Genomic DNA, 18268 nt, shown 5'->3' with positions numbered 1-18268 from the left:
TGGTAGATGCACTGTCTTGGGGCCAAGTCTATTCACATACCGATACCAGGCGAGGCTTGGCAAGACGTAGGCACCAGCGTAGCTTTACCACTGTGCGCCACAATACGAGAGCAGTTCAGCTGAAGGAAGTATTTGTGGGTCTTTGTTGTCAGCTTGAACCAAAACTTTACAACGGGCTCATTTATAAGCAGGCTTCATGGCTCAGCGGGGTCACTCATTTGAATTTGCATTAGCCAGGATTTCGTTTGTTCGCTTTTATTGTTACAGTAAATGTTTCCGATGGGTGTTTGTGCACAGAGTGTATCTGCGACTACAGGGGGACGGCGTACGGGGTGTGCGATGCTTCGGGGCGCTGCCTGTGCCGTCAGGGCGTGGAGGGCGAGTACTGTGACCGCTGCCGACGGGGGTACCACTCCTTCCCTGACTGCCAGGGTGAGAGACAACCTCATTTCTGTTAGCGTTCTGTTATCAGAGTGTGAAAAACTCAAGAGATTATTTATGAGGCATGACTTTTGCTTAAAAAAAGCAATGACCACGACGTGTTACAATGTAGACATAAACAAAATAGTATTTTGTTATGCTGAACTGATGCCTGACAGCTGGTATAGGCTCCGGTAACCCCCTGTGACCCGAGTGTGGATAAGCGATAGTAGAAGATGAGATGAGATGAGAACTGATGCCACATTTCCTGCATTCAGGGATTAGTATTAAAAGTGTCCTTTAATCTGCATCAATAGTTTCTTGATGAGTACAAGTCTATTATACTGGCCATTTTAAAAATTTAAAAATGTTGAAGGCCAAACTGCTTTAAATATCCTCAGAAGACCAGCAAATGCATTTTAACTCTTAAGTTAGCTAAAGTAATTTTATACAACTTTCAAATATCTGCTTTAATGTTTAAAGTTATTTATGTTACAGCTTCTTTTTATGTTGTTAATGGCTGCAGAGTAAACTGTAAAGATTTATTTCTTCCTTCAGAGTGTCTCTGTGACGGGGCCGGTGTGGCTGACAGTGTGTGCAGCCCAAGCGGTCAGTGTGTTTGCCTCCCCAACTACGTGGGACGGCAGTGTGATGAATGTGCACCGGGCTTCTATGGATATCCGGACTGTGCTGGTGAGTGGGGTTGAGCCCTGCATGTCCACCAGCGGAGCTGCGACAGATAAACCAGTTGGTTCCATGTGACCTCTGCTGATCTCAGTGGAAAAAAATAGCTTCTGGTTTCACAGGATTGTCATCTTCTCATGACTCTAATACCCAGTCTCCCACACTGTGGGATGACAGATCCCACTCTGTCATCTGTGTTTTAGTTTTGTTTCTTTTTGATTGCACGAGTTTCACATAGAGCTACATCATGTGATATACATGCACTTCTTCCTTCTTTGGAGTCATGTTCCCAAGACAAGGCAACTGGGAATAACTTCAGGAAATCTGATCCTTAATATAAACAGGCAGATCTCAAGAGTCATCTTAAGTCCTTTTTCATATTAGATTGACCCTAATGGTGGTAGCATGAGGGATTTGCAGCTGAGTTTCTTATTTCTGCTTGTTCGCTGTCCCCAGTCTGTAAGTGTTCACGGGAAGGCTCATACGGCACGACGTGCAACCCGCTCTCTGGTCAGTGTCTCTGCCTCCCAGGTGTGGTGGGACAGCGGTGCGACCGCTGTGCCTCTGGACTCCGGTTCCCCCAATGCTCAGGTAACATCCATGGTCATTTTTTTCGACTGAGGCAGAAGCAGCGCTCATTATTTGAACCACTTGTGTTAAATGTGGCAGTGCTTCTTTTCAAAGTTCCCTCTTCCATTGTTCCCGTTCTTGTCCTTGCAGCCCCCGTAAGCACGTGCAACACAGCAGGAACCGAGGTTTCTGATCCTCAAACCGTAAGCTGCCCTTAATAGATGTTAATTTTCTAACTGCTGTTTCCCCGCCTTGATCATGTTCTCATTTACCATGATAACAAAAGTCGTTGCAGTCTAAATGCAGCTCTGGGTGTGGATTCACATGAAACTGATAACACAGCTGAACTTCACCCAGCACATTTTACAAGGAAGTGTTTTTCCCACGCAATGCAAAGGTAATTAAAAAAGGAAAAGGCACTTCCTTCCATTTAAGACAAAGAAAAAACAAAACAGCGGCATTACTTCATGGTCGCAGGCCTTTGTTTCTGAATAAAGGGAGAGTTTATGCCTTTTAATTTGGAACGGGTCCTGTGTTTAAAAGAAAGAGACAGAAAGAAAAGCTGCCAGCTTCCAGTCATCCAGAAAACTGGCTTCGTCGTTCAGTATGCAGGCACTTACGGCTGATTTGATCTGTGATGTTAAGTTTTTTTTTTTAAAAATAAATAACCGGGCACTCAGCAGCAGCAGCAACTAGACTCAACAATTCTTCGACTCTTTATCTGCTTTTGCAGGGCTCCTGCCGCTGCCTGCCAAACGTAGAAGGAACCCTGTGCGACAGGTGTAAACCTCTCTACTGGAATCTGGCTACAGAAAACCCTCGGGGCTGCATAGGTAAGCAACCAGGGATCTAAATATAATTTGCGAAGAAAATGACACAAAGTCGATCCCCTGTGGGACAATTAAGTATTATTTTCTTTCACTCCAGCGTTATTAATTCTCGCCACTGACCCCGTTTTTCCGTTGCATTTTTTTGGTTTAATTGTCATTGGCAATCTGACAAGGTGCTCATACGGGTCTTGGCCCTTCTTACCCAGAAGATATGTCAACATACTCCCATCAACAAGGCCGGATCTGCCCTCCTGTCCCTTGAGGGGGGAGCTTAAGAATATACATGCAGATTCCTGTTAATGGCTTTCAGTGTGCAGTTTCAATGCTACGGAACCCAGTGGCAACTCCTAAGCACAGAAACTGTTACCGCTTTGTCCCTTTGTCTTTCTGTAAACGTCCAAAAACAACCTCTGTCTTAATCACCTGTAAAATGTAATGAGGCTGCTCCCTTTAGACAGACAGTAAGTGAACAGCCCCGGGCTTTGTCCAGAGATCTGTCTTGTGTTACAGCTCTGCTCTGTGCAAGAATGTTATCACTACCTTTTCTGCCCGAAGATACAAGAAGGAGAAAAGGTGCTTTTAATATCTGAAGAATGCATGTGGTTGACTGCAGCTGGGCATTAAGGGAATGTGTTTTTTTTTTGTTTTTCTTTTCACCGGGTTGGACATAAGCTGTAGCTCCTTTGGACCTTTGTTTTGCAGATGTCTGAAGATTGAAGGGGTTTTGTGTTTTTTGTGTTGCATCCATGAATGTTACAAAATCCTGTAATCAGAGTCTATTCACTGCAGATCCCTCGAGTCGTTTTCTTATTAAGCGTGCCCCTCTTTATCTCGCTCTCTCTCTCTCTCTCTCTCTCTCTCCTGCCAGAGTGTCAGTGCGATCTGAGAGGGACTCTGAGTGGCGTCGGACAGTGCGAACAGGTGAGAATTTTCAATAGCAGCTCTTGCGATTTTCCACACTTGTTAAACAGACCGTGTTATGATAGTGTCAACAGCCAGGGGTTTTGACTGGCATTGCTCAGCCACACCCTTGTAAGTCTACCTTTCTCTGGATTATCTGTTTGTCTAGAAAGGTGGACAGTGCCACTGCAAGCCCAACACGTGCGGCCATTCATGTGACTCCTGCAAGGAAGGGTATTTCCTGCTGCAGAAAAAGAATTACTTTGGGTGTCAAGGTGAGATGCCAAACTTCCAACATACTGTACACTACAATATTACGACATAACTTAATATGAAAAACCTTTCTTCCTTCCTCTTTGCTGCTTTTATGAATGAGTAAATATTAGGCGAGCAGGGCACAGTGCAGCGACTTATCCTATTTTGCCAACACTAATAGAAGTAGTTTAAGATTACACATATCTTGGTGTGGGACTTTATCACAATGGTAAGTTGGCCTAAGGAAGGCCATGCCAAGAAGGCACTTTATGGCATCTTAAAGGAGAATGTCATGACGTTTAATGTGGATATGTAATCAGTGTTCATAGTAATATTTCTCAATTGCCAATTGCTCAATTGTTTTGCCTTGTCAGCCAAACATAATTTATCCGACAAAAATAATGGTTCTCAGTGAATGGCAATCTTTGAGATCATGTAAAAAGGTCCTCACCTGACTTCTTTTCAAATGCAGAGTAAAACTCACGTGCGTTGTAAGGCACACCCACACAGGTACATGGCAGAAGAATGATTCAGTTTCTGTTGGCCACACCAGTAGGAGTTTGTTCTCAGCAGCTCACTCTGAAATGTCCCCGCCGCCCACATTCGCCTAATAAAGAGAGATAAATCCACAGATCTCAGTTTGGCAAGATACATTAAACAGCAGGGTTCCTACGCAAGTATGGAAAAGTATGGAATGGAAACTAGTGTATGGAAAAATATTCGTGTTTCCAAGACTTTTACCCCTGTCCAGTTTTATAAAACATAAAATTATATCTAAAAAACAAGACAAAAACGGCGCTCTGCAGCACAGCTAAAATGTTTGTGTTGGAGTGTTCAGTAGATTATGTAGATGATCATAGATGGATGATCAACTACAATAAAAAAAAAACTGCACTGAATTTAGAATTTGGGCTTAATTTATTTATAGGAGCTAAATTACCTAGTTTTAATCTTCTGGAAATTATTTGGTTGAAAACAGCATATATATTCAGATTAATGAAAACTAACTAATCATTTATCTACATGATACACAACTATTTACTCAAATACCATACATTTTATTTATTTATTTATTTTACCTAGAAGTCTGGATATTGGGATTACAAATACACGATAACGACGATACGACAACACCAGTTTATGCAAACAAATTTAAACATATGTACGTGATGGATGGCAATTTCTAAACATTACATGGCAACTAATGACGTCAGATGTGATTATACTAGAAACCCAGGTATTACAGTAACATTTGTGATGAATTTAATCATCTGTTTGAGCGTAAATCTTCTAATATTCTTGTAAACACATTATGTTGCCTGATATGTTCCGTACCATTGCTGTATTTTCTGGAGAAAGATTGTGCTGGGTGTGGTCAGTGGTGGAGCACACATTAAACCAGAGGCATTTCATTCTTTTTCGTCTGGTGTTAAGTTACTGTTCAGTAACTTCTTTTACTCTCTTTCCCTTCAGGCTGTAGGTGTGATGTAGGCGGTGCCATCGGCATGGCGTGTGACGAGGTGTCAGGACAATGTCGGTGCCGGATGAATGTAATTGGCCGTCAATGCACTGAGTAAGAAAATAGTAGATTTTAATGTTTAATAGCATCAGGATTCGAGCAAAATGCGCCACAATTTTAATTTTCTCCCATTAGGCCAGCGCCAAGCTACTACTTTCCTACTCTGCACCAGCTGAAGTTTGAGGTGGAGGATGGCACCACGCCAAACGCCAGACCAGTACGCTTTGGTTATAACCCGCAGGAATTCCCAGATTTCAGCTGGAGGGGTTACGCTGTAATGTCTCCTGCACAGGTTTGTCCGTTCAAATTGACTTATTGTATACATTGCTTTGATTACAAATCATTTAACTATGACTGAAACTAAAACCTTTATCTTATTTGATGCTTTTGTAACCTGTGTTTTTTCTTTATTTTCGGATTCCACTGCGATTCTCTTGCTTTCGCCGCTGCACCAATAATCCACCTGGAAGCACGCAGCCTCCTGTTATTTCAGTGCTTATTTGGGAATGAGGACACTGGCTCTCGTAGAACTAACACTCTCTCTCTTCAGCCAGAGGTGATCCTAATGCTTACCCTTGGCTTTCCTGGACCTTTCCATATTGTAATGCGTTACTCCACCCCCCGACGTAAGGGGAAAGCACGAGTCAGAGCATGGATCTTGGTGGTGGACGAAGCTGACTTTCAGTCATGCTGTGACTGTAAGTGAAGTGGCTGCCTTGCTTTAGCTGTGTTTCTCTTTCTTCACCTCGCCTGCAGCCTGTGATTAACCCGCTCCGTTTGCTTGGCGTGTCTGTGCCCACCCAGTAGATGGTTTTTAAACCTTTCGCCTAACGTTGTTCCCCCTCCATCGTCTACTCAAACCTGTTCCATAGCGGTCAGCTTTGTGTGTCACTGTCATCCCTGCAGAGTGAAGTCAGAGTAACAGTGCATGTTGATCCAAAAGACGGTGGGCAGCACTTATTCCGCGTGGTTCTGCGGTTCATTAACCCCAGCAGCTCCAGTGTGACTGGTAGCATCAAGGCTGCCAATAACAGAGGCGCTGCAGGTAAGGCTGCCTCTGACGCTGAATCATCTCTTACATCTCACCATCAAACTGTCAATTCTAACCCATCATTAGTGAAGTCAAAACATTTCCTCCTGTATATTTATATCCAAGCTGGCGCATGATGTCTATAAATGTCTTCCTGTGAGTATGTGACATTACCAGTATCTGTGCTTGGCGCTCTCCAGGGACAGAGCAGAGTAAAGAAGTCATATTTCCCGCAAGTCCGTCCCCGTCCTTCCTGACTGTCCCAGGGGAGGGCTTTGCTGAGCCCTTTGCACTGACCCCTGGAAAATGGATAGTTCACATAAGGGCAGAGGGCGTTCTGTTGGTGAGTTTACTAGGAAGAAATGGATGTAAAAACCATGACAAACACCGAACGAACAAGAATTACTTATTATTTTTTGTGCATTGTTCAATAATGGATACATTTCTAACCTGCCCCGTTAGGACTATTTAGTGCTGCTGCCCAAGGATTACTATGAGGCACCGCTGCTGCAGGAAAAGATCACGGAGCCCTGCACGTACTTACCCACAGCAAACCGGGACGCAAAGTAAAATATTCTATCCTTTTCAGTTCAACCAAAACACGGTGATCATGCAGTTTTGTCGATGTTTGACAGTAACCGCTGACTTGTGTCTCAGCTGCCTGTTGTATAAGCACGTACCCCTGGATGGCTTCAGCTCTGCGCTGGGCTCACAGGGAATACTCTCCACCCGACGTGGCCGGAGGAAGAGGAGACAGGCCCGTGTGCGCCGCCCCACCCCGGATCACCCGGAAATGGCTGCTCTCAATGGGAGACAGGTTCAGTACTGTGCCATGATTAAAACCACGCAAACTGTTGGCCTTTTAGTTTTTTAATTAGGAGATTGAAGCAACCGTCCCTTATTCCCTTTACATCTCCATTACATATTTTCTCCTTTTGTTGGAGAGCACTTTTATTATCTGAAGATGCCTGAAGCCTCATCCCGTATGTTTTTGCGTCCTATAGTCGCAGCTCCAGCTCAGTCTCCGTGTGCCTCGCCCGGGCCCATACGCTCTTGTCCTGGAATATGCCAGCGAGTTGGACACCGCCCAGAATGTCAACATATTCATCGGTGGTCAATCTGGGGGCCAGATTCCAGCCAGGGCCAACATTTACAGTTGCGCCTTCAGGTACCAACAATTACTTGAGGCTTTTAGCTAAAAGAGGTAGAACATGCGTGTTTTCTTAGCTGTTGTGTATCTTGAACCGTGCAGCACTTTGTGCCGGAGTGTTGCGGTGGACAGCAGAAACCAAGTGGCGTCGTTGGAGCTCACTCACAAGACGGAAGTTGTTCTGCAGACCTCCACTACGTCATTCCTTCTGGTGAGGGGGAAAGTTTCCGCAGTAGATTTTTAAAAAAAATGAAACTAATCTATGTTGCGGCAAACAGTGTGAAATGGTGTGTTTCCCTCTATAGTATAAAGTGTACGCGGTGCCTGCAGATGAGTTCACCACTGAGTATGTAGAGCCCAAGGTGCTGTGTGTCTCCACTCATGGCCGCTTCACTGAAGACAGGTAAGTCGTGAATAAACCACATGGCTTTTAGTAGTTTTAGTTTTTTTCAGTGTTAGCCGGAGTTCTTTAAATGCTACGTGCTAGACCTTCACGCTTCGTTGTTGTTTTGGAAAATGCGGACGCACATCTGTTCTCCAGGTGTGATTGATCTCCTTCTGTCATACTCTCATTCTGAACCCAGTGACCAGGTTAGATGTCAACCTTCTTATGGCTCTCGGCGTGCAGCTCTGACATTTACTCTGTAACTCACCCTGAACGGTGTAGAAGGAGGCTGTCAACACAACAGGACTAGTTGGAAGAGACTTGAAAGGGACGGAAAATCAGAGTTAGACTCAACGTAACAACACAAACAAACTGTCTTGCAAAACCGAAAACCTAATTTTATGTGCAATTAGCAGGCACTTTGTGGTTACGCCTTTAATTTTCGTTTGTGCACTCCTGAGATTCTATGTCACTGTGCAGGTTATTACGATGGTCTGTGAAAGAGTCTGGATTTTGCAAAACCAAGCTTCCATAATAACCCATGAATCAGAAATTTTCAAAACTTGAAAAGCAAAGTGCACATCTGACCAAGATTCAAGGAAAGATTAAAACAAGTTTGGTCGAATATTAGAATCGAGAAGAAGGAGAAGACGCACCTTAAAGAACTAGTTTTGTTCAGAATTGTGTTTTAAACATGTTGGACTTTTGCACATTGGTGATATTTTAGCACATGAAAATGGATTTTTGAAGATTAATCTCCTCACAAGTCGAAAGTATTTTTTGTGACAACAGCTGTTTAATATGTGCAGTCGACACTGTGTCCTGAGCCAGTTCAACAAGCCCACCTCTGCCTATGCTCTGTATGCGGCCCGCGATGGGCAGCTGATGTCCCCGCCGGCTGCTGCTCTGCAGCCACGAGAGAACGAGGACTGGAGGAGGAGGCGACAGACTGGAGTGTTCCCTGTCCGTGAACCTCAAAGTGATGGCGTGCTGCTTAAATTCCCTCAGGTATGCCTGTGAAAACCACTCTCTGTCTTGCATCAGACATTCAATGGATCATCTCATGACACTGATTTTCAGTTGGTTGAGAGGGTTTTTCAAATTTTCTCCTCTTCTTCTGCCTTTTTTTTTTTTTTTTCACAGACGGGGATCAGTTTCACTCCCAGGGTGCCCCTTCCAGGCAGGTATGTGGTCGTGGTCCATTATCACCAGCCTGAACATATCTCCTTCCCTGTGGAAGTACGAGTAGCGGCGGGGCGTGAGTGGAAGGGTGAGTTTTTTGAAAGGCTTGATCGAACTCAATATTTGTGGCCATTCCTCAAGATATTTTTCTTTTGGTGTTTTTAAATCTGTCCCATACGTCTCCTGTATATTGTCTCACCCCATCAAAGGCAGTCTGTAAAAACTTGGTCATTTCACTTATTTTCCAAATTTATTTAACATTATGTGGTCGGCACATCGGTGTTAGTAACTCCACGTGGCTGCACCTCTTCACAGCAATTCAGACTTCTGTTACACATAATTATCCACAACGCTTATATCTGACATCATTAGTGGCGAAAACTAGTTTTTGCAGACTGCAAACGAATGCTCCTCTGGTTACGCTGCATTTGTTGCGCGGTTTCTTTCTTAATGTTGGACCAGCTCCAAGCATTTTTTCTTCCCCTGAGTCATTTAGACTCAAAACGGGGTGGGATATGGGTCCATGCTTAAAATACCAGAATGATCCTTTAATAGCAGATGACAAGATCATTATGGGGCCTGGACGCTCTTCTTCACATATGGTTTTGATAGTGAGGTTGATAAGTGCGGTGCACTGTTTTTATTTATTAATTTATCGTTAAAACTTTAAACCTGCCCTTCTCTCTTGCAGGTTTGGTCAATGCATCCTTCTGCCCTGCGGTCTCAGGCTGCAGGGAGGTCGTCGTCGCTGATGGCCGCATTGCCCTCGACTTCGATGAGAATTCTTGGCAGCTGCCCTCCATTTCTGTGGTCGTGCCACCTAGGAAGACTCTTACGCTAGTGAGTACTATCTCAGAAATATCTCAAACACACACTGCCTAAGTTACAGGAGAGGAAAAAATAGCAAAACTTTAAAACAAACAAATGAGACATAAATCTGTGAAGTCTGTTTCGTTCCTTCCATCGTTCGGGTTGAGGACTTGGCATGCTCCTCTCTCAGTGTTATGCCATATCCACAACAACAACAATGAAGGGACTGTATTCTACCTGGCAGTTCCTTCGAGCTTTATAAAAGCTAAGCTTCCAGCCTGTGTATGGCAAGGGGGCAAGTTGGGCTTTGCTTGTGTGTTGTTCATCATGCTTTACTTTCCTCCTTCAGATAAGATCACTCAGAATTATATGCCTAAAACCCTTTAAAATCCTTTCTTACCTATTGTTTCTCTCGACATCATTCAGTCGCGGCTAAAGACGTGACATTTTTAGAGAGATTGTTTTAGTCATTTCATTTCATTTAGTCGTTTTTGTTTTTTTGTTTAGGATTATATCTTGTTGGTTCCTGATAGCAGTTACATCCCAGAGCTCCTGAAACAAAAGCCACTGGATAAATCTGCAGATTTCATACAGCAGTGCAGAGGAGAAGGCTTCTATATTGAGTAGGTATTCACCAAATAACACAGACCGGATTCAGATCCATTTGAAATCACACTTTAATTATTATCTGAAAATCTGAAGTCACTGTTGTGATAATATATAAGTGATAAGATTCTACATTCTGCTGTATTTTTTTTTTTTTTGCTTTTCTTTGTTGCAGCATTTTCTTTTTCTGGGGAAATGGTGCCCTCTAGTTGTCATGATCGAGAATAACGCCATCACTGTGTTTTTACCTCCCCAGCCCCAGAACTTCCTCCCTGTTCTGCAGAGACGCAGCTCGCTCTCTTGTAGCAGCTTATAATGACGGGGCTCTGCCCTGTGACTGTGACAAGTCCGGCTCTACAGGGACCGTCTGTGATCCTGTTGGGGGACAGTGTCCCTGCAGGCAGCATGTCATCGGGCGGCAGTGCACAAAATGCGCCACAGGATACTATGGATTTCCCTACTGCAGACGTGAGCGAATATTTGACTTTTGACTTTTTACTTTTTTGTGAGCACACAATAATTCTCCATGAAACATCTCATATAAATAAAAACACACCAGCCACTCTGTAATTCTTTACTATCACTCTTTCCTCCCTTTAACGTCCCTTCAGAATAAAAGCACCTGTTTTTCAGCCAATGAAGTATCTCTTTCTCTTTGTAGCTTGCGATTGCGGCCGCCGACTGTGCGACGAGGTCACGGGTCGCTGTATCTGCCCTCCTCAGACCGTCAGACCGGCCTGTGACACGTGTCAGTTTCAGACCTTCAGCTACCATCCTTTGCTGGGCTGCGAGAACTGTGAGTGCTCTCCGATCGGCATAAACACGAACGCAGGGGACCAGTGCGACCGCATCTCTGGACAGTGCAGGTGAGTTGAAATCCACAACGCGTGCACTTAGCAAGGCGAAGGGTTAAACCTCTGTTAGAGACAGTTAGTAAACATTTTTTCCCCTGTGTATTATATAGTTGGAAAGACTAAGACTTTGTTTGATTTGATTCAAATCGTTTATGTAAAAATGTATTACAATTACAATTTCATAACCATGGGGTCGTTCTGAGCTTACATGAAGTATGAGAAAAAAATCCACAAAACTATTTTTGGCTTGGAGCAACAAACCTGACTAGTATTTGGATAATAGTGTGGAGAACTGGTGTTGGAGAAAAGACAAAATTGGGCAAAATCAATATTGATTTGAGTTTTTTTTTCTTTTCCATTTCATCAATAAAAAATACCCACAGCATTATTTTTTATTTTAAATTATTGATAGCTTACTTTTAGTGTTGTTGTTCATACAAACTAGTATACAAACTGTTTCCTTTTTAATTGCACATGTAAATTGAGTATCCTTCTAACAGTGACGCGCTCTGTGACTTTTGTGCAGTTGCAAGCCGACTATTGGAGGCAGGAAGTGCGACCGCTGCGCCGCAGGTTATTATGGCTTCCCTGACTGCGTGCCCTGCGACTGCAATCAAGGTGGAGTTACATCCAATGTGTGTGACCCCGACACTGGCAGGTGTCTCTGCAAGGTGAGTTAACTTCACCCAGTTGTGTATTTGAATCTCCCTCTTTAATTCATCCGTCCTCGTTCGCACGTCCGGTTTATGATTGCTGTTTTGCAGAGAAATGTGGCCGGCGCCAGGTGCGATGCTTGTCGGGAAGGTTCCTTTTATTTTGACCCGTCCAACCCTCACGGCTGCACCAGCTGCTTCTGTTTCGGAGCCACCGACCAGTGTCAGAGCTCCAGCAAACGCAGAGGGAAGGTGTGTTGGCTTTTTGTTCACGTCTGTGCTCTTGATGGTCATTTTATTTAACTAGTCCCACAGCGAAACACCTGATATAGCTACAGTTTTGGACACACTTTGACTCTTCCACTGTCACATATTCCTTATTAACAGTTTGTAGGCATGCGCGGCTGGCGTTTGGAAACCTCCAGCAACGAGGAGGTTTCCTCTGTGCTGAACACAGCCAGTAACACAGTGGTGGCAGATATCCAGGAGCTTCCTCCTACAGTGCAGAATCTACACTGGGTGGCACCACCGTCCTACCTGGGAGACAGGGTGAGTCAGTGGAAGGACACAGCATCGTGGACGTGCTGTTCTCTCCTCTCTTCTCCGGCTTTTTATTATTATTTATTTAGCATCTGTTGTTGATGCTATATATATGTAAAATATTTAGTTACACAAGCTGACTATGAATTGTATTTCCAGACTAATAAATTTATAGTTATTTTACAGAAAAATCAAGTCACACTGTTACTAACATTATTTCTAATCTTAAAATTCTGGCATTTATTCTGCTGTGTTCCTCAACTTCCAGGCCTTTTTGTCACTTCAAGCTGAGTTTAATAAACCCCATATCATTATTAGGATTGAATCGAATAAATCACTATCATAACTGCTAAAAATATTGACCTCTACAACATAGGTCTTCAACATGGGGTATGCGACCCCTAGGGGGTCCGTGGAGGTACTGCAAACTCTTTGGTTGATTTTTTTAATATATTTTTTAATTTAAAATTTCTTTAAATTCACATTAACATGAATCCAACATATTTTAGTAAACGGGTAAAGAATAGCTTAGTATTAAATGCAAAATGATAATAATGTATATAAATAGCACTAGGCAGAGTTTTATATAGAACACATATAATGGATAGGGGATTCCTGCTTCATCCCTCCATCAGTACGGGGGTCCTTAGCCTGAAACACATTGAAGACCCCATCTCTACAACATAAAAAAGAATTCCAGACATCTCACATTAAATCGCACTCAAATTAACTAACACGTTCGCTCTTCGCTCCCTTCTCTTAGGTTTCATCGTACGGTGGTTTCCTCACCTTCCAGTCCAAGTCTTTCGGGATACCCAGCGAGGGGATGAGTGCCATAGACAGGAGACCGGATGTCGTGCTGACTGTACGGAGCGCCACAACCTTTCCGCTCGTTTATTTTTCAGTGCAAGGAGCGCGTCTCATTTACCCGCTTCATTATTTCGCCCCTAGGGACAGGATATGACTCTGATCCACATGGCTCCACAAGTCCCACTTCCAGACAGGCTGCATCAGGGCAGAGTCCAGCTCTTGGAGGTAAAAAAAAAACAGCTGCTCTGTTTCACTTACGATCCAAAGCACCACTGGGCTGCGATTTCAAATAAAGCACAGAATATGAAAGTGTTGAAAGGGGATTAAATAGATTTTTCTTGTACCTTCAATAAATTAGGAGGTCATTCAGATTGGTACTTTGATTCCTTGGCAATTCACAGTTGAAATCAGAAATCCTGTTTGTTTAAAGCAGGGGTTTGGGTAGAAGAAAACACACTAAATGTCTAAAATGGTAAGGGTTCATCCTCTAGGGGGCCTGATTTTTGTTATTTTGTATTGTTTTATTTTTGTAAATGGAATTTAGCCTTGATTATGTTAAGTGCAAAGTGACAGACAAACATTTCTATTTTATTTTATTTTATTTCATTTTATTTTATTTCACTTTATTTTTTTTAATGTCCTCCCCACCGATTTCTCAAGATTAGCATTCAATTTCGTATCCCTGCTGTAGGGAAACTGGCGCCATGCTGGCACCAACAGGCCTGTGTCTAGACAGGAGCTGATGATGGTCCTAGCTGGCCTGGAAGGCCTGAGGATCCGAGCCCTGTATTTTACTCACAGCCAGCGACTCAGCTTGGGCGAGGTGGGCCTAGAAGAAGCCACAAACTCGGGCACCGGAAGTCCTGGAAACACCGTGGAGGACTGTTCCTGCCCCCCTCAGTATGCCGGAGACTCATGTGAGGTGAGCAGTTTAAATGTATGCTGGTCTTGAATTATTTTAAATAAAATGTCAAGATAAGCAACAATCTTAATGAGAAGGGAGGACAAAAAAAGAAATGTTTTCAGAATATCAGGAAGTGGGTCTTGCATCAGCCTGAGCCTGCTAAATCCTGTAGGAAAAAATGCCCCATTCAAGAAACACCACTACACGGTTGGAAAAATGCTGGTGAAAGGGCATTTCGTCAATTTCGAGAAGCTGAAGAGAAAGCATGCAGGGTGGGGCAAGGTAATGATCGAAAAGACGTCTTGAGTGCCTCATATTTTAGGGTGTCTCGACACGCCTGAACAAAGAAACCACACCCTTTTTCCTGCAAGAGGAAAATTCAGCAGCTGAGGTGCATCTGTGGAATTCACCAAAAGAAAAAAAATTGTGTCCGAAGGGCTGTGGAGGAAAAATTGTGTAGCCTCGGGCTGGGATGTGTAGCACAATCATGCAGACATAATATTAGTGATTACAGAGCTGTGATCGTTGGCGTGGTTACAGCTCACAGAAGTGTAGTGCAAACAACTGGGATGTTGTCAAGGAAAAGCTTTGCCTGGATCCTTTTTATCCCGGGATTTTTTTTGCAATTTTTGCCCGCAGAACAAAATTACAAATGTGAACGCAGGAACCGCTAATTAAAAATTTACAGAGAGCCGACTTTATTTGAGAGATTTACTGATATAGGGGCTGAAAAAAAGTTGAAAGTGTTTATGAGGTGTAGAGGTGTTTCGCTCACTCCGGTTACCTGTGTGTGCATGAGGCACCGTCAGATTGGGTGTGTTAAAAGGAAGTTAATTATATGTGCCCAGAGGCAGCATGATAAGGCACCTCACCTTGACACACACGAGGTGTGGCTGTTGGCAACACGGTGTTACTAATAAACCTGAGTCCGTTGGCTATGAGCGTGTGTCTCTGAGCACGGCTGACACACCTAGTTGTGTCTGTTGTGTGTTTGAGCAGCGTGATTCAGGTGTGACTTTCTTGTCTGTGGTGTCTGAGGATGTCTGACTTTCTGCCCAGTAACACACACTTGCACAACCTCGATATGAACCGTGTTACAAAATGTAGCTGTGCTTTTTCAAAGCGACGCTTAATAACCGTGCCTTTTTGGCTTAAAATGGACAAAGCAGCTATAACAATGTATACATTATACATATAAATTTTTCTCCAGCTGTGACAGTTGCCCCTTTTGTGAGCGCGCCCACATTTGACTTTCTCAATGTGTCTCAAACTATTCTTTGTTTTGATACGTGTGAGTGCGTATGGGATCAGGAAACACAGATAGGGTGAGCATGTAAACACTTGCATGTGTGTACTTGTGATCCTGCATTCACTCACGATGTGACTCAGGTAGATGGGTGTGTCCTCTTTGTGTCTGCGTGAGGATGGGGAGCTTAAGAGGTCCGGGCAAGGGAGAGCTGAGCATTATTTCACACAGCCTAAGCTCTAGGAATGTCAGAAACTTGCTTGGATAGACGAAGCCATCGAAGGCTCCTGTTACAGAGCCTGATATGTTGGACCTTGATCGGACTTTGCTGCGGCGGCCATAGGCCTTACGAGCCAGGAGAGAGACCCAGACACGCAAGGCATCATCAGAGGTGGACTCAGAGGATACAGTACCCTTCGCTTCATGACAGAGGAAGCCAGCGGATAGAATATCCATCAGTAAATGACCAGGGCACCCAACAGATAGTGGACATCTCGGTGAACGACAGAGGGCAGACAGTTCAGTATCCCTCTGTTAATGACAGCGCTGCTCAGATTCAGGTAAAAATCTGATGCCTCTTGTCGTCTGAGTGAAAGATTTTAAATATTGTTCAGCTGTAGGTGCGGGCGTTATCTCCCAGGTGTGGATCATTTATGGCTTAAGGACTGTTATCTCGGAAAACAAAGGGCATACTTCACTGCTGGCTGTTGAACCAAATTGAGCTCGGGTTTATTTGTTTGTGCAAATCCTGACACCAAACAGAGGTGCAGCCCTGGAATTAGTTTGTGAACGGTGATTTGGAAGTTTTTTTTTGTTTGTTTGTTGTTTTTTATTGCAAAATAAATAGTGGTGTCTCTCTGCTGAGCTGCTAAACAGGATAAACATTTTCGTGCATAGTAGGGCAACATGGCACAATCTGGCAAGTTAAAGATTTAAGAGATATAAAAGTAATGTTCAGTTTTAGTGCTCCAAATCAATGAGCAGAACTGAATTTATAGGATTTATTTTTATTATTGCGATGAACATTTTTGTTTAGGAACTGGGGAAATCACATGATTTCCTCTATTTCTTAAAATATCAGGAACAGTTTACTTTATATGATTATATATTTATGTGAGTTAGATACTTTATTACGTCAGAGCAGGTTTTATTCACCTATATCCAAGTATACCTCTGTATAAAATATAAAACTGCCTTGGCAAGCAAACTGAACTTAATCGTGTCTTTATTTTGTGTTTTCCTTCTTCAGAGGTGTGCTCCTGGTTTCTACAGAGATGGCAGTAGGCCTTACCTGGGCCGCTGCGTCCCCTGTGAGTGCAACGGCCTGGCTGAAGAGTGTGAGGAGAGGACAGGGCGGTGCCTGGTAAGAAATAAGTTCCACCTCTCACCCCTGTAACCCCCTGAGAGCCTAGGTCCCTCATTCTTCGCCTTAAATCTTTATTCTGACTTATTAGGCCCCCACCCCCCGAAAGGAGGGTGACGTATTACAAAATCTTTGTGTTATTATTACGTAAGACATTCAAGACTGGGCCTGTGTATGCAGTTCGCACATGATGGATGTAAACTCTCTCAAAGCCAGTACACACACAGATATTGTATTTATTTATTTTTTCTTTGTCTGTTCCTGTACTTCCTTCATTTCAGAACTGTCAGTACAACACAGCTGGAGACAGATGTGAACGCTGCAAAGAAGGTTACTATGGAAACGCAGCTCAGAGGACGTGCAGGGCGTGCCCGTGCCCATTTTCTACGCAAAGGTGAGAGAAAAATAAATAAATAAAAGTCCTTAACAGCCGCTCTGTAATTTGCTGTAAAGATGTATTTAATATCTCTGTTGATCTGCAGTTTTGCGGTAGGATGCAGAGAGGTGTATGGACGCATCCAGTGTGTGTGCAGAGCAGGCTACGCCGGTGAGAACTGTGAGAGGTGAGCATCGACTGGTCAGTCTAAATTATTCAACTTGAAATACTGTGAAGGCACTGCACAATTCATTTGGCTCATTTCCAACTTGCTACTTCATTTGTGCTTTTTTTTTATTTCTCTTCTCTGCAGTTGTGCTGCTGGTTACTATGGCGATCCACTGACGCAAGGTGGAAGTTGTCGTCCTTGCAATTGCAATGGCAATGGGAACAACTGTGATCCCAGGACTGGAGGTTAGATTGTGGACTCCCACAAAACCACTGAATTGAATTATGCTGCGTTTCAGTTCATTTCAGTTTGAAAATGTCTTTTTTTTTTCAGTTTGCAAGAACACACTGGAGCCAGGAGACACGAACACAGATGAGCAATGCCAAGGTGAGTTTAGAAAATAATAATGGCGGCGTGCCATTAACAAGAAATAGGATCTTTTGCTAATCCTTTCAAATTTTGAATTCCAGAGTGTGACAGCTGTGCACAAACCTTGCTCAATGACCTGGAGAAGCTGGATGATGAGCTGGGAAGGATCAAGGCTCAGCTGGACAACGCCACTGCAAGCTCCTCTTCACAGGACAGGCTGAAGAAGCTGGAGAAGGCTTTATCGGACACCAAGGTAACATGCCAGTGTGACTCTGTAGGCTGCAGACGGTGGTGAAGAGGAGGGAACTGATATTTACAATCATTGCTATTGATTACACAGCCTGGACGTGCCCTTTTAATGATTTACAGACAAAATTTGCACATGTCCGTTACACACCCACAGCGTGAAGTAGAATGGAAGTGCTTGTTCAAACACTCAACATTCTTGAGGACAAGAAACCTCCACAAATTCAACACACCATTAACAACATCTACATTTCTGATTTTTGCAGATCCTTGTCAACAAATTCACCTCTGCCATTAACGGCCAAAAGACCAGAGTTGACCAATTAGAAGACGACACGTCCACTCTTGCAGACGACATCAGCTCTCTCAAGGACAAGGTAGAGTCCCAATGGATGCT

The 18268-nt window shown here is 43.6% G+C and overlaps 1 protein-coding gene across 2 annotated transcripts in view; it reads left to right on the top strand.

The window, feature by feature from the left end:
- Window positions 1-18268, top strand: part of LOC125010405 (laminin subunit alpha-3-like) — a 49720-nt gene that overhangs the window by 18154 nt on the left and 13298 nt on the right. For both annotated transcript variants that reach the window (XM_047588997.1, XM_047588998.1), the window contains exons 13-47: window positions 298-432; window positions 979-1113; window positions 1561-1695; window positions 1825-1877; window positions 2408-2507; window positions 3373-3425; window positions 3574-3679; window positions 5133-5232; window positions 5314-5470; window positions 6085-6223; window positions 6409-6551; window positions 6671-6774; window positions 6866-7025; window positions 7213-7376; window positions 7461-7569; window positions 7664-7761; window positions 8553-8751; window positions 8887-9013; window positions 9617-9765; window positions 10243-10358; window positions 10598-10809; window positions 11003-11207; window positions 11722-11866; window positions 11960-12100; window positions 12236-12397; window positions 13152-13253; window positions 13340-13423; window positions 13890-14120; window positions 16598-16711; window positions 16993-17105; window positions 17194-17274; window positions 17401-17501; window positions 17590-17643; window positions 17727-17878; window positions 18138-18248. In XM_047588997.1, coding sequence (XP_047444953.1) covers window positions 298-432; window positions 979-1113; window positions 1561-1695; window positions 1825-1877; window positions 2408-2507; window positions 3373-3425; window positions 3574-3679; window positions 5133-5232; window positions 5314-5470; window positions 6085-6223; window positions 6409-6551; window positions 6671-6774; window positions 6866-7025; window positions 7213-7376; window positions 7461-7569; window positions 7664-7761; window positions 8553-8751; window positions 8887-9013; window positions 9617-9765; window positions 10243-10358; window positions 10598-10809; window positions 11003-11207; window positions 11722-11866; window positions 11960-12100; window positions 12236-12397; window positions 13152-13253; window positions 13340-13423; window positions 13890-14120; window positions 16598-16711; window positions 16993-17105; window positions 17194-17274; window positions 17401-17501; window positions 17590-17643; window positions 17727-17878; window positions 18138-18248 — 4490 coding nt within the window. The remainder of the gene's footprint in view (window positions 1-297; window positions 433-978; window positions 1114-1560; window positions 1696-1824; window positions 1878-2407; window positions 2508-3372; window positions 3426-3573; window positions 3680-5132; window positions 5233-5313; window positions 5471-6084; window positions 6224-6408; window positions 6552-6670; window positions 6775-6865; window positions 7026-7212; window positions 7377-7460; window positions 7570-7663; window positions 7762-8552; window positions 8752-8886; window positions 9014-9616; window positions 9766-10242; window positions 10359-10597; window positions 10810-11002; window positions 11208-11721; window positions 11867-11959; window positions 12101-12235; window positions 12398-13151; window positions 13254-13339; window positions 13424-13889; window positions 14121-16597; window positions 16712-16992; window positions 17106-17193; window positions 17275-17400; window positions 17502-17589; window positions 17644-17726; window positions 17879-18137; window positions 18249-18268) is intronic.

The sequence above is a fragment of the Mugil cephalus genome, chromosome 7, assembly GCF_022458985.1.
Source record: "Mugil cephalus isolate CIBA_MC_2020 chromosome 7, CIBA_Mcephalus_1.1, whole genome shotgun sequence".
Lineage (NCBI taxonomy): Eukaryota > Metazoa > Chordata > Actinopteri > Mugiliformes > Mugilidae > Mugil > Mugil cephalus.
This window is presented reverse-complemented; position numbering and strand designations above follow the sequence as displayed.